This window comes from Rhamphochromis longiceps, linkage group LG3 (assembly GCF_057381845.1).
Source record: "Rhamphochromis longiceps isolate RC_006_pf linkage group LG3, R_longiceps_female_GT1.1, whole genome shotgun sequence".
NCBI lineage: Eukaryota > Metazoa > Chordata > Actinopteri > Cichliformes > Cichlidae > Rhamphochromis > Rhamphochromis longiceps.
Genome location: NC_140559.1, coordinates 1,033,381 through 1,058,132, shown reverse-complemented (window position 1 = coordinate 1,058,132; position 24,752 = coordinate 1,033,381). Strand labels below are relative to the sequence as shown.

The following is a 24,752-nucleotide window of genomic DNA, read 5'->3' as shown; positions in this document are numbered from 1 at the left end:
TCCAGTCTTTTTCTTCTTGAGTGAGTGTTTACATCTCAAAACGCTCGCTCACAGCTTTTCATCATCCTGTTTCAATGAATAAAACAGGTGTGAGGTCACTTCCTTTGGGTGGAGTCAGCTGCTGGTCACCTTGAAACAAACACACAGCTGTTCCACTTGTCAGCTAATCAGCTTGTAGCATATGCACAGTTTACAGAACCCCTTTTCTGTCAATTTAATTAATTAACCTGCTAAGCAGATAGCATATGATATGAATACCACTGTACTTTCAAAATATACAAAGTGATTTGTAGAGGGACAAGCAAAATTTACTCTTTTAAACTCTGCCAAATTAAAAAAAAGACTAGTTTGTTTGTTTTTTAAAGTACAAGCTTACTGGTCAGAGCTAAAGTCCTACACAAAACTTTTTGCTTTGTCTTAATTTGAGGCTAAAAGCTGATTATCTGAGCACCAAAGATTTGTTTCTAAACCTCAAAGTAGATGCAACATGTCATCAAGGTTAAAGAGTTTTAGGGGGAAGAAAACTATTAGAACCACAACGCAGAGCGACTTTCCTTTTATTGAGTGGTTTTCTATTTTAAACACTCATATTAAGAGGAAATGCAGCTTCTGTTGCGACGTGTGAACATCTTTCTGTGTGCAGTTTAACCTCTCCACTAGTACAGACCTGTGCAGTCTTTTTTTGTTCTCTCATTTTACGGATACAGTTTGTTTTTTTTAAATAGAGCTAATCTCAACATCGCCATCACACATTCAGACTGTTTGACTTTCATTTAGAACTCATCACTTCCTGTTTTTCTAGGATTCTTTGTCCTGGGCTCAGAAAGAACAGCCTTCATTATTTTGACCATTTAGCGAGACCAACAGGAACATCACAAGTCCTTCATTCCTTTTTTAATGTCTTTATTTGAAGTTTACTGATGTGTTTATTCTTTCTGGCTGTGTTTTTTTCCTTTGTATAAGAAAAATAGAATTGAATTAATAATCTTCATAACTTCTTTTCAGATGTAGTCTGAACCACTTTCAGTTTGTTGAAAATTGATGGATCCTTAATGAATGGGCCTCAGAGCCGCCCTCAGTGTCTAATGTGGACACAAAGTTTCAGGTTAAATGCACAAATGAGGTAAGTCCTGTATTCATCCTCGTCCTCTGCTTCTGTTATTATTCATCCAGTCTGGCTGCAGACCTTAGGTTTAGTAGTGCAAAGGATAAACATCCTAAAGGTCAAAGTTCGGTTCATTTTATTGATAAAGAGATAAGAGTGTGTTTTACAGGAGAATGTGACATGTCATAAAAGTTGGTGGCAGCAGCTGAACTCACAGTGTTAGTCTTGTAAAACACTCATATACAGTATTATTATTATGAGTATTTATTGTATGGACTCTAACTGTAAACTCAGTGAAGGGAAAATATTTTAGCTCAAACACCAAAATTCATTCAAATTAGATTTTTCCTCCACACGATTCAGATTTTATTGCTGGCTTCTTCATAAAGTTGGATCTGACTTCAGTGTAAATGACCTTTGTCTGATGTCTCTTATTTAATGAGCTTGTTTCTCCTGCTTTTCCTCACTTTCCTCACAGTCTGCCCCGATCTGATCGAAGTTGAAGTTTCTGTTGGAATGATCTGAGCAACAGACGTCCTCCCTCACTGAAGTGTGAAACTTTGTGTGGTTCACAGTGTCAGTGTGAGCAGTGTGAGAGTGTCAGTAGATGATCAGCAGAGGAAAGTGAAGCTGCTGTGAGCTGATGTCCTGAAGGGCTTTTAAAGAGTCTCTGAGTTTGACAGGAACATGAAGATGTTTGTGGTGTTTGTGATCCTCCTGCACGGTAAGTACACCTTCCTCTCTCTGCTCTCATCATCAGCTTTTCTTTCATCTCTCTCTCTTTAATGTGTTGAAGTGCAGCAGGAGGAGATTTCCATCAAACACTGGATTCTGATTCAGATCAAACTAACGATCCAAAGCAGCAACTTTCAAATCTCTGGATTCTTCTTGGTGCCTTTCAGATGAGCTCATGTTACAACTGGTTTTCCAGTCAAAGCACACAGATCAGAATACACAGCACTTGGACTCTCGCACACTCTTGTTGGTAGCTGTTTCATTCAGCCTGAACTGTATATTTAAACTTTGTCAAACACCTGTGATATAGTTATTTCTAATCATCCCTGTAAAAAGAACAGTTGGCCCACTCTGCTGTACAACATTGCTTCAGTTCATTGAGGTTTTTGGACATTTGTTTATGCAAAGCTCTCTCTTAGTTCCACCACAGCATTTCAGTTGGGTTATGGTCTGGACTTTGACTGACCCATTGCAAAATCTTGATTCTTTTCTCCTTCAGAGATTCAGACATGTAGATTTGCTGGTGCGCTTCCTCCAAAGGACATTGTTCCAGAAGTCATGTGACCTGTACTGCCACGTTTAGAAAAGAAGCTTTGTCCTCGTAGACTTCTGCAAACTGTGTTTATTTGTAATACAATTTAAGAGGCAGTTGTTTGGTTTGCTTGTGTTTGTATTTGTGCCAGGACCACCTGTACATTTCACTAATAATGTTTTGTGCATGAATTGCACATCAGCTTTAAGGGTTTCTGTGCAGCAGCTGTTACAGCTGAACTGTTTGATCATTACTTTTGACCTTTTCAGCTGTTTAATTATACATTTCTGATTCAACAGGATATTTATTTTTTTATTTTTTCTCCTTGCACAGTGGTCATCTGAGTGGCATCTCAGACTTCAGAGCTCAGAGAGTGAACGTTGAACGTCGCTTCACTCAGACATTTACATCAAAAACTGTTGAACAAACCAGGAGAGAGAGAAACCGAATCTTTTCACACTAAATTTTTATTCTCTGCTTAACGTTTTGTTGATCAGGAGAAGCAGGATTAGGATCTTGGGCAGAGTTTAACCCTCTGTTGTGCGTTATGTGAAGGAGCTCCACTTGTTTCTGTGGTAAATTAAGCTGCAGACCTTCAGATTTTCCAACATTGGCTTCGTAGGTTAGTTTTCATGAACCCTGTTCATTTTTGTGGTTGGTCATATGCTGCCATCATTACACCAACACTGCATCAAAAGTCTGGTCCCTTTCAAAGGTCCCTCAGGTCCCGCTTACATGGATAGACTGAGTGTAGAAGTTGCAGATAAGGTAACCTGCATTCCAGCACGTGGATGCTGACACAAACTCAAAGCATGCTGTTAATTTGTCTTTCTGCTTGTGTGTCCTTACAGTTTCCCAGCATGCCCTGGCTGTGGTGGTGGAGGTGTATGAGGAGGCAAAGTCTGTTCTGCTGCCCTGTCAGTACTCTGGTATTATTCCTGAGAAAAATCCCACAGTGATGTGGACTCGCAGTGATCTCAGTCCCACGTTTGTCCACCTGCGACGAGAAGAAGGTGATGATCTCAAAAAGCAGAACCTCCGCTACAGCGGGCGCACATCAATGAGGCCTGATGCTCTGGAGACTTCAGACTTCAGCCTCACTCTGAGAATACCAGACCTGATTGACAGCGGCGTCTACACCTGCTCCATCAGTGATGGGAAAGAAGAAACGGGACAGAGAGATGTGCAGCTAAAGGTCAAAGGTCAGCAACTGATTATTTAAAAAACAACTGCTTACCACATTTATGAGAAAATACAGGGATTTAATACAGTTATTATTAAAAAAAGAATTTCACACTGTACTGAATGAATTAGCTTTTCTGGTTTACGTTATTTTCACTCATTAAAAGGTATAAAATATCAACTGCACAAAAATATACTGCTTTAATGCATCATGTTACTTTCTCATATTATTTGTGGTTTGGCCACTGAATTGATTTAGATTTTGCTTTGCTTTGTTTTGGTGGGGTTGTTGTTTTTTGCTTTTTATTTCTTTTCCAAACACCTGATAATAACCTACACTCTTAGAGAGCTAAAAGCATTTACATTGCACATCATGCATCCATCCTTGGAAAGCACAGCTGGTTGGTTATTATCAGGGTTATGGTCGGTATATACTGTGAACTGCTTTCCATCAAACACCAGGATTTGGTACTGGAAGACCTCCAACTGAATAAAATACATATGCTTTCATTAATTTTGAATACTTATCAGCAGATTTAACCACAAAAACAGGGGGCAAAAATATTTTGTGTATGAATTGCCATTTCTTCTTTTCACCTCGAGATGGTCCAGGACACCCAGGCTCAGGCGACCGAGGACCCTCAGGATTGGGTTTAGACAGATCGGTACCCTCATTTGGTCATGCTGTCTCCTCTGACAAGCAGGGCTTGCAAGCAGAGACTTGGGCAGGGCAAGACCAAAAAAAGTTTTTGTGTTGACCAGGGCAAAAGCTGACACCAGGGACCCAGCGTCAGCAGACAAAATCTGTTACTAGCTTGGACCTAGATGCACCTGATTCTCAGGTTACACAGGTTTCTCAGGGATCTCTTTATTGCTCCTGCTGGGGCTACACAGGGCTCATATCCTGTTTCTGTTCCTCACCCTGAGCACCTGCTGATGTTAGCACAGGCAGGGCCCACCTGTAGCCTTGGGCTGTCTATGAAAGAAGCTGGTGAATTGGTGCAAGGGTGCGGAAGGAGACAGAGGGCAGCCTGGCTATTGGTCTGGTGAGAGGGTGGCTGGCCACAGGTTAAGCCAGCCCACCCTCTTTACCAGAGACTAAAGTGGAGATGGGGCACAGTTGTAAGGATGTGGAGCCAGAGATGACAGGTGAGGTGTGTCTAGATGGTGGGTGGAAGCTGGGATTACAGTCTCTGGAGCTGGGTTTCCATAATAATCCCCTCATGGCAGAAAGTTTCACATATAAAATGTGCACTTTAAACTTCAGTCCTGAAGTTTTTCAGAAATCTTGAAAAATATTTTTGTGGCCCCCATAAATATTCACCCCTATGGAAAAATTCTGGAGGTTCCCCTGTCCTTGGCGCGTGCCTCTAATATCTGTTACAAACAAACTGCATATTACATAATCGGCTCTCAAACCTGGTCAGCAATTCATTTTGATTTGATCAAAAATAATTTCAAACAACTTCTATAGCAATTAAATTAAATGGTACTAGTCTTACAGAGTAAGCTGGTGAGTAACATATTTCCAAGAAGTACAGTAACCTAAGCAGAAAGTTAGCGGCCATCCAGGTCTTTATGTCTTTTAGACATTCCTGCAGTTTTTCTAATTGGTGTGTGTTATCTGGCTTCATAGAGCTGGGTGTCATCTGCATAGCCGTGAAAATGTATGCTATGTCTTCTGATGAAACTGTCTAAGGGAAGCATGTGTTAATAGAACTGGTCCTGGGACTGAACCCTGTGAAACTTTGCATGAACAAATGAGTGACTATTAGATAGATATGATTCAAATATGATTAATAAATGGTAGGACGTCCTTGAGCACTCTTGCAACTCTGAAACCTGCTGCTGTCTGTCATGTTGTGTTTGTTGTCCTCTCAGTCTGTCAGGTGGAGGTGGAGGAGGGGGTGGAGTCTGTCCAGCTGCCCTTTATAAATACAGAAAACCTGCCTGAAGATGCTAAAGTGGAGTGGAGACACTATGAACCATTTAGGACCGTTTATGTGTATCAAAACGGCTCTGACCAGCCTGACAAACAGGACCAAGTTTATGTGGACCGAATACAGATGAATGAAGACCTGCTGAGAACTGGAGACCTCAGTCTGACCCTGAAACAGCCCACAGAGAGAGACAGTGGAGAATACAGATGTGAAGTGGACAGCACACAGATCTACAGATACAAAACTGTGCTGCTCAAAGTCAAAGGTTTGTGTGTGTGTGTGTGTGTGTGTGTGTGTGTGTGTGTGTGTGTGTGTGTGTGTGTGTGTGTGTCTGTCTCTGACTGTCTTGTGTCTCCTCTGCAGGGAGAGTTCAGGTCCAGGATCAAACAGGGGACATCAGGAACTCCATTGATCCGACTCCTCTGATGGCTGATCAATCAGTTTGATCTGTGTGTTCTTTGATTATTGATCAGTGATGTCAGAGTGGAGTCAGTGTGATGTTGTTGTTGTGTGTTTGAGACTTTTAGTGTCCATGAAGGTCTCTGCTGCCGTAGATCCTCTGAACTGTGACAGAGGTCTCACTCTGGAGGAAACTCTCAGCACTTTCCAGCAGCTCCTCCATCATGGAGGACGTTCCCTCACTGTAACAGGTGGAGGAGAGAGGAGAGGAAGCACAGGTGGATCCTCTGAGGAAGAGGAGCGTTCCTACAACCACATGATCACATTCAATTCAATTCAATTTTATTTATATAGCGCCAAATCCCAACAAAAGTCGCCTCAGTGCGCTTTATATTGTACAGTATAACCTGTAATAGATACAGAGAAAAACCCAACAATCATATGACCCCCTATGAGCAAGCACTTTAGTGATAGTGGGAAGGAAAAACTCCCTTTTAACAGGAAGAAACTTCCGGCAGAACCAGGCTCAGGGAGGGGCGGGGCCATCTCCTGCGGCCTGTTGGGGTGAGAGAAGGAAGACAGGATAAAGACATGCTGTGGAAGAGAGACAGAGGTTAATAACAGATATGATTCAATGCAGAGAGGTCTATTAACACATAGTGAGTGAGAAAGGTGACTGGAAAGGAAAAACTCAATGCATCATGGGAATCCCCGGCAGCCTACATCTATTGCAGCATAACTAAGGGAGGATTCAGGGTCACCTGGTCCAGCCCTAACTATATGCTTTAGCAAAAAGGAAAGTTTGAAGCCTAATCTCAAAAGTAGAGATAGTGTCTGTCTCCCGAATCCAAACTGGAAGCTGGTTCCACAGAAGAGGGGCCTGAAAACTGAAGGCTCTCCCTCCCATTCTACTTTTAAATACTCTAGGAACAACAAGTAGGCCTGCAGAGCGAGAGCGAAGTGCTCTAATAGGGTGATATGGTACTACAAGGTCATTAAGATAAGACGGGGCCTGATTATTTAAGACCTTGTATGTGAGGAGCAGGACAATAATGAATTACAGTCGTCCAGCGTGGAAGTAATAAATGCATGAACTAGTTTTTCAGCATCACTCTGAGACAGGATATTTCTAACTTTAAAGATGTTGCACAAATGGAAGAAAGCAGTCTTACATATTTGTTTAATATGTGCGTTGAAGGACATGTCCTGGTCAAAAATGACTCCAAGGTTCCTCACAGCGTTACTGGAGGCCAAGGTAATGCCATCCAGAGTAAGAATCTGCTTTGATACCATATTTCTAAGATTTTCAGGGCCGATTACAATAACCTCAGTTTTATCTGAATTAAGAAGCAGAAAGTTAGCGGCCATCCAGGTCTTTATGTCTTTAAGACATTCCTGCAGTTTAGCTAATTGGTGTGTGTTATCTGGCTTCATGGACAGATAGAGCTGGGTGTCATCTGCATCCTGTTGGCTGTAATGTTAGGGTTTATAGAGCACATCACATTCTGTACTGAGACTAAACATCTTTTAAACACTTATTTATTAAATCCACACTATGCTTTACAGAGAGCGATAAATCTAAGTTTTTTAGAGCAAGGCTCCATGATGTAAATCAGCCTTAATACATGTAGTGTAGTGTTTCATGCCCACTTTGTGTTGTTTTGAGTTCGTCTATGGACATTTCACAAATCGCTACAGGCAGGACTATGTGAATAAGCACTCAACATGTTTGACATATATTTTTATAAGGACGCTTACAAATATGCACTATTCTTCTTAAATAAATCCCAATAAATGTATCTTGCTAACGTTTAATGTTCTTCTTCTGTGGTGTTTGTGGTCTAAACAACACCCCTGAACCAGGATTTGAGGCTTATTGAGAAAACTTCAACTTCTCTATTTTATTAAGGTCGTACACATCTTGTTGGAGTATATCGCCATGGTTACTGAAGCTGCAGCGATAATATGATCTAGAGAGGTTAACGTTTGAGATTAGACATCAAGGGGTTCAAAACCACAAACTGGACTCAGATCTCTGGGAAAGAGTCTCGCTCTTCCTGGGGGAGGGTCTGCAGGTTTAAGAGCATCTAAATTCTTTATCTGATGAGGATAAGGAAGAAATACACATTCTCAGAGAGAATTTATTCTTGATTTTTTGATGGCTAAAATTTTAAAGCATTTTTGTGGTTCATGAACATCAGGAAGAATTGCAGAATGTGAAACTGAAATTACTGCGTCCAGATGATCAGAAATCATTTGTGGGATTTCTTTACCTGGGTTATTGAGCATGCATCGAGTTTTCCTGTAATCCAATGTTTTTCATAGTTTGGTGCATCTGAATCATTTGATGGTAATGAGGTAAATAATGAGCCGACATTTTCCTCATGACACCAGCGATAAGCTCTGGACCCTCATTTTACCTGAACACGCCAACTGCTGATTCAGGAAAAATGTCCACGTTACCTGGTGAAAGTCACACTTTGTAACATGCGGTGGAGACGACGCCAGCTGCAGATGTGTGCAGGTGGATAGCGAATGAGCAACAACTTCTAACTTTCCACAAGTACTCATTTATTTCAAATATCAAAAATAAAAGCGCCAGCTCTACCACACACGAGAGCACACTAGTCCGCGTATGTAGCCGCTATGACTGGTGGACCTAAATCTTCACCACCACCTCTTTATACATACAAGCAGAAAGGGGAGTGAGCGGGTCAGCGCTCAGGGCACAGAAACTAAGCTGGCTTCAAACACCCTTTATTTTCATAAGAAAACACAGCCAGAGTCACAAATACAAGTTAAAATTCCCCGTATACAATAAGAATAGTGTTTGCAACCCGCTAAAAACCCTGCTGGCAGAAATAACTATACACTATTAAAACAAGGCTAAAACATGTTTTCCATATGCTAAGATTACCCTCCCATAGTCCCATAATCCCACAGTCCAGCCACACATGGGCGAAGGGTCCTTATCTGAAAGAGACAGGAGAGGAACTTCTCTTCCGGTATGGTAAAACTCGCCAGCAGCAGACCAGGGAGGAGGCCCCTTTCGCAGACCTGTCTCCTCCTGACAGCGCGTGGCCGCACAGTCCCGCCCCACTCCACACTTGAACACGGCCTCCCTCGTCTCACCGTCAGATGCAGGCAGAGGCGCATCCCTGCCCTGTTGTGCATTGCGGCCATCGCCACCCACTGTTGCTGTTCCTGCGTTGGGACTGGATCGCCGAACGACTCGCGGCACCCCACAGTCAGGCAGCAGTTCCTTCCACACACGTGCGGGCTTGCACGCGTTCCTTTTTCTCCTGCCCACCTTTCGTGCGTCACTCCTCTCTTTGTCTCTGCGCTCGCTATCCCCTTTAACAGGTCAACCTGGCGGCTGATAGGCCACCTTGGGGAACGCCCCCACCTCACAGGTGCCTACAATTGTCTGTTTAGTCCAGTGAATTAAAGGAACATGGTACAACATTAACACACATAATATAAATATGAGGATAAAACCATGCCGTATAAATATAAACAAACATGCAATATAAATATCACAATAAAATCATGCAAATAAAATCAACATTATGTACCAACACACAGATTGATAAAACATAAAAACACAAATTTCCACTGTGTGACACGTACACAACGAAGAAGAATAAAAACGAGGGTGACCTACCAGTCATGACACAAGAGACGCCACCATGCGGCGATACACTGCATTACAACACGCCACTGCTGAGTAAGTGTATTTGTAATGTTTTATCGTAAGTTTAATCAATAAACAAGTTCAGGGCGCTGAGAGTTTAGTTTGGAGATAAGAGGTGTTTGAGCAGTGCAGCTCCCTCAGATAATACATATGCCAGTGAAAGTTAGTGATGTGCGATACCACTGATTTCCTTTCCTATCCGATACCAAGTACTTTATACAAAAAAATCGTATTTTATTTATTGTATCTCAAATTATAGCATCATAATGATTACAGGACATCAGATTACTTGTTCTTATCACTTAATAATGCAGAGTTCATCATATAGAAATAAAAAAAACTAGAGAGACGTGATTCGTCTCAACATACGCGCCTCATATTCTGTGATATGATTTACTTTGAGGTGTTTGACATGTTGCCACAACCAAACATGCCAACCCTCCCGATTTTTCCGGGAGAATCCCGGAGCCACCATTCTCCCGAATTTCCACCTGGACAACAAAATTGAAAAACCATATTGCAGAGTTCATAGCGCGGCTGAGCCAATTCCAGTTTCCAACAATGACGGCAGCTACTTAGTTTTAATATCACTCTTATTTCTCTTTCTGGGTCGCAAAAAAAAAAAAGAACTTTTAACATATTTTCAGGTGAGAATGTAGCTGTGTAAACTTCAAATATCTGAGCCGACACATCGTCTTCAAACCCCCGCGGTCTTTCGCTACTCGGGTTAAACATGATATATAAGTCACTTTGATAACTTATAAATGTTATTGTTTGGCTTTTTCAGTGTTTCGTTTGTTCGTGAGTAAATCGGTTTGGCTGAGATTAAAGTTATTAGATTAAATTAAATTTAACTTTATTAATCCCTCGGGTGGATTCCTCCGGGGTTTTCACACAGCTGAATAAACGTCAAACAGAAAACGAATTAAACAGAAGTGTGAGACGGTCGAGAGTTTACGTCAGCGCCCGGTTATATTTTAGATAGCAAGGAGCAGACAGCAGAGTTTCACTCCACCGAGGGAGCTCGTGACGTACTACGCGGCTTTCTTTAGACCCTGAAGGGCGGTCCTCAGGTGGAAGCAGCCTCTGGACACCCCCGCCGGCCAATAATAGGCCGGCCAATAATAACAGTGACATTTAACGTATTTTACCCGATAAATAAACCCTGTAAAATATATTTATCCCCCCAAAACAGCCCTTTTGATTGTCTCCCTAATTCTGAGGTCTCAAGGTTGGGAAAGTATGGCCACAACACCTCACTCTTGGAGCACTTTTTTGCCACATGTATCCAAACCACGTCTCAGCTGTTTGTGGAGGTAAAATATGTCCGCACAATTACGCTCAGCCATTGTTGTGAGCGCGCGCGCCAAGGGGCTGCGAGACATTTATACGGCCGTATTTCGCACATGACTATGAAAGGCGGAAGAAGAAGTAGTTCCTTTGAATGTAGACAATCCGAGTGTTATAGTTTCTTTCCACTGTGTTGCTGTTAATGATAAACTACAAATTAACCCTAAATTACTAAAAATATCGATATTTTAATGTGAGAATCGATTCTAGAACATCAATGATTGGTATCGGAGGAATCGATATTTCAGGATCGATCCGCACATCATGAAAGTAATAACCAGTTAACCTGGAAGACAGGACACTGTTGTTCACGTGAAACCGAAAGTAAACAGTATAGCTGGTGTTACTCCCTCCACTGTCTTTTATCGACGGCTCCAAATGAGATATAAATCCCCAAATATTAAGCGCAACAATGAGAAGTATTTGGATTTAACTGGTTGCTGTTTCTTGCAGGAGATTGAAGATGCTGCTGTTGCTCCTGCTCCTCACGAGCGGTAAGAAACTCTTATATACTTTATGTAAACAATGTTTATCTTGCACTCAGACCGAAGTTTTATCGCACAGGTATATACACGCAGTGTGTGAAATTACCGATGTAATGATGGCTTTATTTGTAAGAGAGCGAGGGGTGGTGTGAGAAAGTCTGGACCGACTTTGTGTTGAAAGTTTGAGCCTGGGAGAGGCTAACTAGCCGTGCTAAGCTAGCTCGGTGACACAGGTCATGGCTGCAGATCTGAGATAAAAGGCTTTATTGACAGGTCCGATAATCCTTTATATCACAACATCATTCTCAGACAGGTGACAGGAACATGCAATGAAGTGGCCATCTATATCTGCTATTGTTACCAAAGTGTGACTGACTGGAATGTTAAAATCGAAAGCTTTTCTTTTTTTTGTTCAGAACTGTGAGGATTGTTTATTTCCTGTTTAATCTCGCAAACTACCACTGATGCGGTAACCGGAACTGATTCCCTCTGAAAAGTTTGATTTCACCGCAGCGTTTCACTAACTTCCCAGAAAATAAAACTAAGTTGTTTAAGTAAAAATCTTTTTCAAAGAAGCACCGTCAACGTGCATAGTTTAGCTGGGCAGGAAGTCAGAAACAGTAACAGTCTAAAACAAAACGACAACAAAAACCCAGTGCAGACTAAACTTCACTTAAAAGTATGTTGGAGAGTCGTGGACACACTTGTAGATTTGTGTCTGGGCTCTGTCAAAAAGTCAGATAATATAATATAGAATACAAATTAATAATTACTGAATTGATTACTGGTGAAAACAGCAGAAAAGAGAGTTTGATTAACAATTTCATGGGGTTGTTTATGGTCTGCCTCCTGAAGTCAAACATAAACAGACAGTGACAGAAGATACTTGACCACATGAGTTATTTCGGTGTTACATACCAGTGATTTACAGTAAATACTACTTTGACACTGTTCCAAATGACACAGAACAAAAGTAATGCTCATAATAAAGGCTGCTATATAAGAACAGACATAAATAATGAAATCGGGATAAACTTTAAAATCCCTTTAAAGGCATCTTGATGCATTCTTAATCATCCAGGAAAGTAAATCTCCAAAAGTTGATTCTGTTCATCTGGACGTAGCGTTTTGTGGGAGAAACGTTTCGTCATCCAGGTGACTTCTTCAGTCTCAGCTGACTGCAGGTTTCCCCAACCAGTACATTTGCATAATGACTGAAACCAGCCCACTGAGGAACAATGGGCTGGGAGGTCAGTCTGTTAATCTTAATTATGCAAAATCTCATGACCAACAACCACTGACCAAAACCCACTGATCAATGGCCATGAGTAGCATTCAGAGTTGGGGAATGGCTGCAATCACAGCATTGTAAGATGGCGAAAGATGTACCCTTAGGCCCCCTCCTTGATTCAGAGATGGTCTTTCCCTTTTCACGTAATTGGCCTCTTTGACTCTGCGCTCAAACCAGCGTTCCTCCCTGTCCAGGATGTTACATCCTCATCATTGAAAGAGTGTCCACTGGCCTGTAGGTGTAAATAGACTGCAGAGTCCTGGGCTGACGAGGTAGCTCTTCTGTGTTGTGCCTATACTGTCCTTTTCCAGTATAGGTTTGATTACAGCTTTTACAGTTTTTAGTTGTTCTGGAAACACACCTGACATTAAAGAAAAGTTGACGATCTGTAACAGGTCTGACTCTAAAGTCTTTGAGACCTTTTTGAAAAAACTTGTTGGCAGGACATCTAAACAGCAGGAGGAGGAGTTCAGTTGACCTTAGATGTCCTCCAGGTCTTTGCTGTTAATCGGGTGAAACTGTTTCATGGTGTTTAAACAGTTTTTTGGTGGACACAGTACATATCCTGGATCTGCTGTTGATGTACCAATTGCTTGTCTAATCTTTTGGATTTTTTCAGTGAAGAATTTGGCAAAGTCATTGCAGGCCATGGTCGAATGAAGTTCAGCTGCCACTGGCACAGGAGGGTTTGTTAGCCTGTCAACTGTAGAAAATACGACCCGAGCATTATGGCTGTTTTTAGTGATGATGTCAGAGAAGTAGGACCTCCTTGCACTCCTCAGTTGTAAATTATAATTGTGAAGTTTCTCCTTATAGATGTCATAGTGAACCTGGAGGTTTGTTTTTCTCCATCTGCGCTCAGCTTTCCTACACTCTCTTTTTTCATTTTTCACCAGTGTGGAGTTTCTCCATGGAGACTTTTTCCTTCCAGAGATAACCTTCACCTTAATGGGAGCAATTGTATCCAATACATTTAACATGTTAGCATTGAAGTATTGACGAGCTCATTGACTGAACCTCTGGGCCCTTGGAGATCAGTAGGTCAAGAGTGTGTCCTCTATTATGTGTGGCCTCCGTTACATGCTGAGTCAGCCCAAAGTTGCCCAGAGTGTTACTCAGGTCTTTAGTCCCTTTGTCCTGAGGGTTGTGGAGTGGAGTACACTGGTACAGTACATGCGAGTGAAATTCTTGTTCTGCCGGGTGTGTTGTTGGTTTTCCCTTGATTGCTGAGTTGACAGGCGCCTTTGTTACTGGGACCAGTACTTTTAAGAAAGACCCCATTAGAAGGAATGAGGCGCATGAGGAATACATCATTGCTCAGTCTGCAATATCTTTCCCAGAACAAACACCAATTGCAAATAACATACTAAAAATAAACCTGAAAAATCTGTTTAGAACAGCTACTATGTTGCAAAGAGTGAACTACCACTCGCACAATTTAACAGTCTTTGCAAACTTCAGGCCCCATCTTATCTTAATGACCTTGTAGTACCATATCACCCTATTAGAGCACTTCGCTCTCGCTCTGCAGGCCTACTTGTTGTTCCTAGAGTATTTAAAAGTAGAATGGGAGGGAGAGCCTTCAGTTTTCAGGCCCCTCTTCTGTGGAACCAGCTTCCAGTTTGGATTCGGGAGACAGACACTATCTCTACTTTCAAGATTAGCTTAAAACTTTCCTTTTTTTGCTAAAGCATATAGTTAGGGCTGGACCAGGTGACCCTGAATCCTCCCTTAGTTATGCTGCAATAGACGTAGGCTGCCGGGGATTCCCATGATGCACTGAGTGTTTCCTTTCCAGTCACCTTTCTCACTCACTATGTATTGATAGACCTCTCTGCATTGAATCTGTAGCGACTTCCACAGTCGCTAGAGGCCAGGGATGGAGCTTGCCTATTTGCCTGATGCGCTGTCAACTTTACGCAATAATGCGAGAGGTGGAATTGCTTGCTTGTTTATTAAAGTGCTTTGAGAGTTTACAGAGCAATAAAACATCACAGGCGCTAATGCAACAAGGGGAAACTCGTTGTGCTGCGGTCAACAAAAACTACGGCTACCCAGCCCTCTGTCAAAATCAAACCAGTGAAAGACAGACTGACAACGCTCTCTTAATGTCACCGCTAGCACCCATGTGACTCCCGTTACACATCACCATAGCAACCAAACAAATGAAAACCCAGTGATCATCAAAAATTCAATACATTTAGTTATGGCTCCTACAGAATCAAATCTGTTATATGATTGTTGGGTTTTTCTCTGTATCTATGAAGCGCCTTGAGGCGACTTTTGTTGTGATTTGGTGCTATATAAATAAAATTGAATTGTATTGAATGTGCACCAATGGCCTGATACTCACAGATTACATCAATTTCTAATTATGTTTGAATTAACAAATTTCTAGTTATTTACAAATTGAAACAATAAAGGGCAATTAAGTTCTAGATTTTATTTATGTTTTGGTCATTTGTGTGTTTGTACATCTGGTTTCCGGCTATAATGTCACTTTTCATTCATCATTTAAACTCTGGGTCAAACCCACAACATGTATTTGATTTGAGTTTCTCTTTGTGTGTCCTCAGTTTCCCAGCATGCTCTGGCTGTGGTGGTGGAGGTGAATGAGGGGGAAAGGTCTGTCCTGCTGCCCTGTCTTTTCTCAGGTATTACACCTGAGGACACCACAGTGATGTGGACTTGCAGTGACCTCGATCCCAAATCTGTACATCAACGACGAGAAGGAGGAGACGATGGTAGAGGACAAAACCAGCGTTACAGCAGACGCACATCAATGAATCGTTACGCTTTCATCATTAAAGACTTCAGCCTCACTCTGAGGAAACCCACAAAGACTGACAGCGGCAACTACACCTGCTCCATCAGTGCTGGAGGGAAAGAACGGAGACTCAGAGACATCCAGCTGCTGGTCAAAGGTCAGCAACAAGCCCAACACCTGCTGTAATTACTGGTCAATACTCTAGTCAAAGGTCAGAGGTCAAACTGACGCAAATTAATTCCCAAAGTCTTGTAAAAATACAGATGAAACCCGCAGCATTATTTAGCACCGATGTAACCTCAGAGGAAACACGAACAACAAAGCAGGAGATTACTGCAGAGAACTGCTGCAGCCTCTGGAAAATGTGACAGACTCATGTCAGCTCGTGTGCAGAGGGCTGTGTTTACCACACATATTTCTGTAAATATGTAAATAAATGACATTCTATGCATCACCCAGCACAAAACACTCAGAGGAATTTTGCTGCCACTTTTACAGTTGACACTTTGGTTTCTTGTCCTCTCAGACCAGCAGGCGGAGGTGACGGTGAGGGAAGGGTCACAGTCTGTCATCCTGCCCTGCAACACAACATCTGACCTGCCTGAGGACACCACAGTGGAGTGGACTCGCTCTGACCTCGGACTCATCACAGTCCATGAGTATTCTAACAGAAATGATGACCTTATAACTCAGGAAGAAGTTTACAGAGACCGAACGATGATGAATGAAGACCTGCTGAGAACTGGGGACCTCAGTCTGACCCTGAAACACCCCAAAGTGAAAGACACGGGACGATACATCTGCACCATCTACAGAGACAAAGACATACTGAGACAGAAAGTAGTGCTGCAGGTCAAAGGTCAGTGCTGTAAGTTGAGGTCAGAGGTCAGTTTTCTAGATACAGGTCACAGGTCAGAAATCTTTTTTATGCTTCTCCACAGAACCATTTCCATCCTGGTCCAAAGTTTTAGTGGGTCTCCTGGTTCTCCTGGTTGTTCTTGGGGTTTCTGGAGGTCTTTTCTTTCATTTGCGGCAGTATTTTATGTCAGGTGAGTGTCTTCTACTACACTACCCATAATGCCGAGCGTTAGCAGGTGTCTGCTCGTGTTTCAAACCTCTTTTCCCCACTCTGCAACACACCCGCCGGGGATCAAACCCTAGTTTGTGGCTCTATGAAAAGGAACTCCGTAAACCTTTGACATCTTAGTATTCATCAGTGATTAAAAAAACCTCTAAGTTTCTCTCCAGAACTGTAGCCAGGCTGACAAAAAGTCAGAGCACTCTTGAGACAACCATTCATTTTTATTTTATTTAATTTATTTTGTTTCACACGTGGTACAGCAGTAATGCATTCCCTTACACAACATTCCTTTCAATTAAAGTAACACTGTTTCCATGCATGAAAAGGAGCAGGAAGAAGAATTCTTATTGATACCTGCCCCCTATCTGTGATAATACAAGTAGGCAACCAAAATTACACTATGACAATTTTCTGCACATAACAAAACAAAACAAAGCAAACAACAATATACTCAACAATGAGCAATACCACTAAATATCAAACTAAAAGGATCATTTTTCTACTATTAAATTCTATTCTTTTCAACTTCTTCATATTGGTTTATCATTTTATTCTTATAGCAGATTTTAAATTAAGAAACATTTATACAACACTTGAGATGATCACTGAGAGAATTCCAGTTTCTTATGCCTGTGACTGTTGGACACATTTGCCTTTGTGTGGTTCGAGCAAACCGGTGCTTAAAATAAAACTTCCTTCTGCCGTCCCCGTTTTCTGAACACAATACAAATAAACTTTGTAACTTAAGAGGTAGTGTTTTATTTTTCATTTTTCGCCCTAAACATAATAGTTAAAGTCTGTAATTTCACTATGTCTTCTAGTTTTAACAATTTCGATTTTATAAACAAATTATTAGTGTGTTCTCTATATTTAACATTATGCATAATTCGAATCGCTCTCTTCTGTAATAAATATAATGGTTTCATATTAGTCACGTATGTATTCCCCCATACTTCAACACAATAGCTCAGATAGGGTAGAAACAATAAAAATATAATATTCTCATTGTCTTGTAATCTAATATATATCTAACATTACCCAGGATATAAATACTTTTAGCCAACTTTTTTTAACATGTTCAATATGTGATTTCCATGTTAACTTGTCATCCACTATTACACCCAGAAAATGGAATTTAGTGTTAATGGTGATAACTTCATCAATTTCTTCCCAAATACAATTTTAACCATTAGAGAAAGAATTACCCACAAGATCAAGGTAGCACGGAGGGAGGTTAGCCAAGTATCGGAGCTGCAGAAAGGTGCTACAAGAAGGTGCCTAAGAAGTCCAGCAAGCTGTCGATGTCTGAGGCCTTGCAAACTGCCAACCAAATACTCACAGACTTGGCCAACTGCCAAAATATGTAGTCAGACAATAACAAATTGAGAAGGTCCCACCAGTGGCTGGACAAAGCTGGACAGAGGCACTAATCATGGCAGCACAGGAACAAGCTCTGAGCACAAGATCCATAGAGGCTGGAGTCCATCATACCAGGCAAGACCCCAGGTGCAGGCTGTGTAAAGATGCCCCAGAGACAATCCAGCCATAACAATCAAATCAAATCAAATCACTTTTATTGTCACATCACATGTGCAGGCACACTGGCACAGCACATGCGAGTGAAATTCTTGTGTGCGAGCCCCACAAGCAACAGAGATGTGCAAAACACAACAACACAAACGAGCAAAATACAAGAATGGCTAATCTGAAACTAATAAATATATGTACAATATATAATAGTGTATGCATTTCTGGATGTGTATACTAAATATTATCCTAAGTGTGTGTGTGTATGTGTGTGTGTGTGTGTGTGTGTGTGTGTGTATACACATTTTTACAAATTAAATAGTAAAAAAATAATAAATAAAATATATAAAAATATACAGAGTTGAATATGTGCAAAACAAGTGGCATTACTGTACAGTATGTAGTGCATAGTGTTGAAGTTCCAGTAGTGAACCTGAGGTGTCTATGACGTGTTCAGCAGTCTGATGGCCTGATGGAAAAAGCTGTCTCTCAGTCTGCTAACAGCAGGGTGCAAGATGCTAGCAGGCAAGGCATACATGGAACGCCATAACCAAGTGGCCGGCATAGTGTACAGGAACATCTGTGCCGAGTATAACCTGGAAGTCCCGAGGTCAAAATTCTCCTAGGGTGGTGGAGAATGACCGAGCTAAGATCTTGTGGGACTTACCAATTGGATATAGTGGTGATAGACAAACAGAAGAAGACGGCTGTAGTGATAGATGTAGCTGTACCGAGCAAGCTCAGGGTACGTAGTGTTATTGTATATGCATGTTTCTGCTTTAATCTGCTGATGCTGCTTTGGGCTTGGTGGAATTTAAACACAACAACATTGCTGGCAGAGGTAATGTGATTTCACTATAGTGTAAATTGCATAAACCAGCACATTAAGCAGGAAGTCTAGATTGATTCTCTCTTTAACAAAACCTAAACTCTGATCCAATTCAAAGCTTAGACAGAGCTGAGTGGATTCGACATGTTCTCATTGCCTTGAAGCCTTCTGAATGTCTTCCTTTCTGATGAAAACCCAGAAGTCCTGAGTAGTCTTTCAGGCATGGTATTCATCAGCCCCAGGCTGAGGCTCAGTCTGTCTGTTCTTCTTCATCCAACATGTCTGCAGCACTTTACAGGACGCTGCAGACGAGTTACCAAAGAACGAGTCAGGAACAAACTGAGACACAATCTGACTGAGACTAGAAGACAAGGAGGGACAGGGAGGTCATGTGACCATCCTGTTGTGCTTTGTTGTTCCCTCAGGTTACAAGGTGGTGGTGGATTCAGGGGAGGAGTCTGTCCGGCTGCCATGCAAAACTATGGTCAGATTACCCAACGATGCTAAAGTGGAGTGGACGGACAATTCCATTTCCAACAGGAAGGTCCACGTGTCTGACCAGGTTGGAGAACAGGACGAGGTTTACAAAGACCGAACAGAGATGAAGAGGAACCTGCTGAAACCTGGAGACTTCTGTCTGACCCTGAAATACCCCACAGACAAAGACACACACATCTACACCTGCTCGATCTACAGCCACGAAGGAAATCGTCCAATCATGAGCAAGACGGTGGAGCTCATTGTCAAAGGTTAGTCGTGTGTTTATATTCAGAACTCACAGATATTTCATATAATCCAAATTTGTGACCTTTTACACACTAATTTCATTTTATATGTGTGTGTGTGTGTGTGTGTGTGTGTGTGTGTGTGTGTGTGTGTGTGTGTGTGTGTATGAATGTATATACACTGAACAAAAATATAAATGCAACACTTTTGTTTTTGCTCCCATTCCCCATGGGATGGACGTAGAGACCTAAAATTCATTCCAGATACACAATATAACCATCCCTCCCAAACAGTGGTCACAAATCAGTCCAAATGTGTGGTAGTGGGCACATCTGCTATATTGAGATAATCCATCCCACCTCACAGGTGTGCCACATCAGGATGCTGATCTGACATCATGAGTAGTGCACAGGTGTACCTCAGACTGCCCACAACAAAAGGCCACCCTGGAATGTGCAGTTTTGTCTCACAGCAAAATGCCACAGATGCCACAAGCAATGAGGGAGCGTGCAATTGGCATGCTGACAGCAGGAATGTCAACCAGATCTGTCGCCCGTGCATTGAATGTTCATTTCTCAACCATAAGCCGTCTCCACAGGCGTTTCAGAGAATATGGCAGCACATCCAACCGGCCTCACAACCGCAGACCTCGTGTAACCACACCAGCCCAGGACCTCCACATCCAGCAGGTTCACCTCCAAGATCGTCTGAGACCAGCCACCCAGACAGCTGCTGGAACAATTGGTTTGCACAACCAAACAATTTCTGCACAAACTGTCAGAAACCGTCTCAGGGACGCTCAACTGCATGCCCGTCGTCCTCATCGGGGTCTTGACCTGACTCCAGCTCGTCGCCGTAACAGACTTGTGTGGGCAAATGCTCACATTCGATGGCGTCTGGCACGTTGGAGAGGTGTGCGCTTCACGGATGAATCATGGTTCACATTGTTCAGGGCAGATGGCAGCTGAGAATGTCCCAGTTCTTGCATGGCCAGCATACTCACCGGACATGTCACCCATTGAGCATGTTCGGGATGTGCTTGACCGGCGTATACGACAGCGTGTACCAGTTCCCACGAATATCCAACAACCTCGCACAGCCATTGAAGTGGAGTGGACCAACATTCCACAGGCCACAATTGACAATCTGATAGACTCCATGCGACGATGTGTTGCACTGCATGAGGCAAATGGTGGTCACACCAGATACTGACCGGTTCTGGGTCCCCAGACCCCCAATAGCGCAAAAAACTGCACATTCCAGGGTGGCCTTTTGTTGTGGGCAGTCTGAGGTACACCTGTGCACTACTCATGATGTCAGATCAGCATCCTGATGTGGCACACCTGTGAGGTGGGATGGATTATCTCAATATAGCAGATGTGCCCACTACCACACATTTGGACTGATTTGTGACCACTGTTTGGGAGGGATGGTTATATTGTGTATCTGGAATGAATTTTAGGTCTCTACATCCATCCCATGGGGAATGGGAGCAGTAACAAAGGTGTTGCGTTTATATTTTTGTTGAGTGTATGTATGTATGTATATGTATGTACATATGTGTTTGTGTGTAATATAAAAATAGATCTCCATGGTAACTGAACACGTCAGCTGGTCTGCAGCAGGTCATGTTCAGAGTTTGAGGCTCAAAGTGTCCCATTTTCACTGATTGTTTCCCGACGACATGCTTCACGTGTGATATGGTTCCTCTGCTGAAGGAATCTGCTTTCTATCCACAACCTGTTGATCCGTGTCTGATCCGTTCTCTGTAACTGCAGGAAGCCCTGCAGTTACAGAGAAACTGTCTGAGTCGCATTGTTGCTGCAGTTTACCTGCAACTGCTGTGAAGAAAAACAGGATTTAGATTTTGTTGATCCAGCTAAAACAAAGAAAGTATGGATATGTTGACCTTGTTTCATAGGACACCTCTGTGATAATAAGTGCAGTATCATTGTCTTTCAAAGACTGCAAATAAAGCTTTTATTCTAAAATGACACTGAGTTCATTAGGAACCAGCTCTGCTGCTGATTGGACATCAAAGGCAACTTCAAAGGAATCAGTCAAACATGTTTTAACTACAAATATTTAACTTCAGTGCAAAACTTATTGTGCTCAGTGCTCTGTTGTTGTTTCAGTCCCCCAGGTGGAGGTGGTGGATTCAGGTGTACAGTCTGTCCAGCTGCCCTGCAAAGCCACAGTTAATCTACTTGAAGACGCTAAAGTGGAGTGGACGGACAGTTCACACAGGAAGGTTCACATATGGCAGAGCAGACCTGGCAACCTTGAAGAACAGTTTGTGTTTTACAAAGATCGAACACAGATGAAAAACAACCCGCTGACAACTGGAGACCTCAGTCTGACCCTGACATACCCCACTGACTGGGATGGAAAGACCTACACCTGCACCGTCTACAACGGACAGGGAAACACCCTGATGAAGAAACAGGTGGAGCTTAAAGTTAGAGGTCAGATAATACTTTGATTTTCACATGTGCTGTACATAATATGGACATATCACCCTTTTAACACTAATGTATCGCCATACTTTATCCTCCTGGTGAGTTAGGAAAGATCGAGCTTACTGATCGGCAACAGTTTGGAAATCGATCAGCATGAAGCTGAAGGAGAAACTGTCAGAGCAAAATCTTAAAGTGAACTCTGAAGCTGATCTGCAGACATCCCAGCGAGGTTGTCCAACAATAAATACAACAATAATCTAGACAAGGACGCACAACACAAAGAAACTCTACTTGGAAATCTTTCTTAAGTGAATCTGTTTCTGCTTTCTCGTTATTACATTGGAGAAGATTCTCAGCAATCCTACTTTTAATGGTCTAAGCATCAATTCCACATCTTTAACTTAACTTCAAAAAAAGAGATGTACAACTGAATGTCATCTGCATTGTGTAACAAGTAATGTCAAAGTGCCGGAAATCTGGTGAAGCGGGAACGTATATAACAGAAATAGTAAGAGTCTCCAAAACTGAACCTTTTGGCACACCATAGGCATGATAAGCAGAAGAGGACCTGTGCATCCACGTAATCATCAGCTGTGAACAACAGAACAAAACACTGAGACATGGACAGGCAGTAAAGTCCAAGCTTCATTAATCTCATATGAGAGGGAAGAATTACAGTGTCAACTCAAAGAGAAATTTTCCCTCACAGCTCATGTTGTTTGTTGTCCTCTCAGTCTGTCAGGTGCAGGTGGAGGAGGGGGCGGAGTCTGTCCAGCTGCCCTTTCAAACCAAGAAAGACTTTCCTGCAGATGCTAAAGTGGTGTGGTGGGACATTCATGACAGGAAGGTCCACGTGTTTTCAGACCAGGCTGGAGAACAGGACCAGGTTTACAGGGACCGAACAGAGATGAATAAAAACCCGCTGAAAACTGGAGACCTCAGTCTGACCCTGAAACGTCCCACAGAGAGAGACAGTGGGACATACCGATGTAAAGTCTACGGGAGAACCAGCAGATACAAAAAAGTGCAGCTCAGAGTCAAAGGTTTGTTTGTTTGTTTGTTTGTTTGTTTGTTAGTTCCTGTCTGACTGTGTGTGTGTGTGTGTGTGTGTGTGTGTCTCTGACTGTCTTGTGTCTCCTCTGCAGGGAGAGTTCAGGTCCAGCATCAAACAGGGGACATCAGGAACAGAAGCAGCTCCATTGATCCGACTCCTCTGATGGCTGATCAATCAGTTTGATCTGTGTGTTCTTTGATTATTGATCAGTGATGTCAGAGTGGAGTCAGTGTGATGTTGTTGTTGTGTGTTTGAGACTTTTAGTGTCCATGAAGGTCTCTGCTGCCGTAGATCCTCTGAACTGTGACAGAGGTCTCACTCTGGAGGAAACTCTCAGCACTTTCCAGCAGCTCCTCCATCATGGAGGACGTTCCCTCACTGTAACAGGTGGAGGAGAGAGGAGAGGAAGCACAGGTGGATCCTCTGAGGAAGAGGAGCGTCTTTAGGCTATGTCCACATGTGCATGGGTATTTTTTTGGACTTTCATACACATGATTAGCAATCCACATGGATCCCTGAGAACCAAGGGTCGTTGTTGTTTTTGTTTTTTTGTTGTTTTTTTACAACTGCTGAGATGAAGATTCTCAGATTCAGAGGATTTTCTACATGGACATGAGGACAAAGCAATCAGATTTTGTCTCGCACCTTCAGAGGTGTGTGTGTCTTTATCTATTTGTTAGATGTCAGTCTGCATCCTGTTATTATTTGTGGGCTTTTGATTGGCCAACACTTCCTCATGGTTATGGTTATGTTGCCACCTGGTGCTTCTGCATGCTCCTGGCAGCAGTTGAGTTTATTTATTATTGAGATTTTTTTTAAAGATATCATGTTTCATGTAATATATTAATTTTACTACATGTAAGAAAAACACAAGCGTGCCTTCACTTCAGTCATAAAACCCAATCATAGTGTTAAAGTATTAAAGTTGTGACCAGCTTCACTCAGTATGAGCTGTTTAATGTTTCTCTTTGCTTATTGGTTGGATCTGCACAGGGACTACAGATGAGGCCAAATCTGATATTTGTACATTTTATATTTTTATAATGATAAACTGTGAAATAAAAACTTTGTAAGGTTTCATCTGATCAGTGTTGTTCTTCTTCTGTGGTGTTTCTGATGCTCCTGATGTGTTTGAGGCTGAATGTGGGCTTCAGGAAAGTTTGATTTAAGACTTTTTTTTTTTTAAACTTCATAACATCTAAGAGAATTAAAAGAGAAAAGAGAATTTGGGCATTTCTAAAAAGTTAGAAAGGTTGGCATCTATGTCGTCATGTTGATTCTGTCCTGAGGGCATTAAATGATTTAGTGCCTGCAGAAACAAACTGTCTCACACATTAAAACGTGAATTTATTTGCACATAGACAAAAGCATTTTCTTCCTCTAGACTGATTTAACAGGAGAAATTGGATCAGATTAGAACAGTTTGTGCTGCCTATAAAAATAAATAACTCTCATTACATTCATCAGTTACTCTTTTTACTTATAATAAAGAGAAACTAACTGCTTCTGCTTAATAATCCAGAGTTATATTTGCCTTTAATCAAGGGTGAAATGTACCGTGGTACTCCTTTTCCCACTCCACAGGTTATCAGGTAT

The 24,752-nt window shown here is 42.1% G+C and overlaps 1 protein-coding gene across 5 annotated transcripts; it reads left to right on the top strand.

The window, feature by feature from the left end:
* Positions 1-1,637: 1,637 nt before the first annotated feature.
* Positions 1,638-23,588, top strand: LOC146672441 (uncharacterized). Of its 5 annotated transcripts, none has more exons than XM_085386142.1 (8): positions 1,638-1,829; positions 3,224-3,574; positions 16,007-16,339; positions 16,422-16,529; positions 19,343-19,666; positions 21,779-22,108; positions 22,837-23,145; positions 23,248-23,588. In XM_085386142.1, the coding sequence occupies exons 1-8, from the start codon at positions 1,793-1,795 to the stop codon at positions 23,337-23,339; spliced, it is 1,884 nt and encodes a 627-aa protein (XP_085242268.1). In that variant the 5' UTR covers positions 1,638-1,792; the 3' UTR covers positions 23,340-23,588. The 5 variants fall into 5 exon arrangements, with proteins under 5 accessions (XP_085242268.1, XP_085242255.1, XP_085242245.1 ...); XM_085386119.1 differs by lacking the exon at positions 3,224-3,574 and adding an exon at positions 15,290-15,637 and having other exon boundaries at positions 1,641-1,829; XM_085386124.1 differs by lacking the exons at positions 1,638-1,829; positions 3,224-3,574 and adding exons at positions 11,225-11,431; positions 15,290-15,637.
* Positions 23,589-24,752: the final 1,164 nt, after the last annotated feature.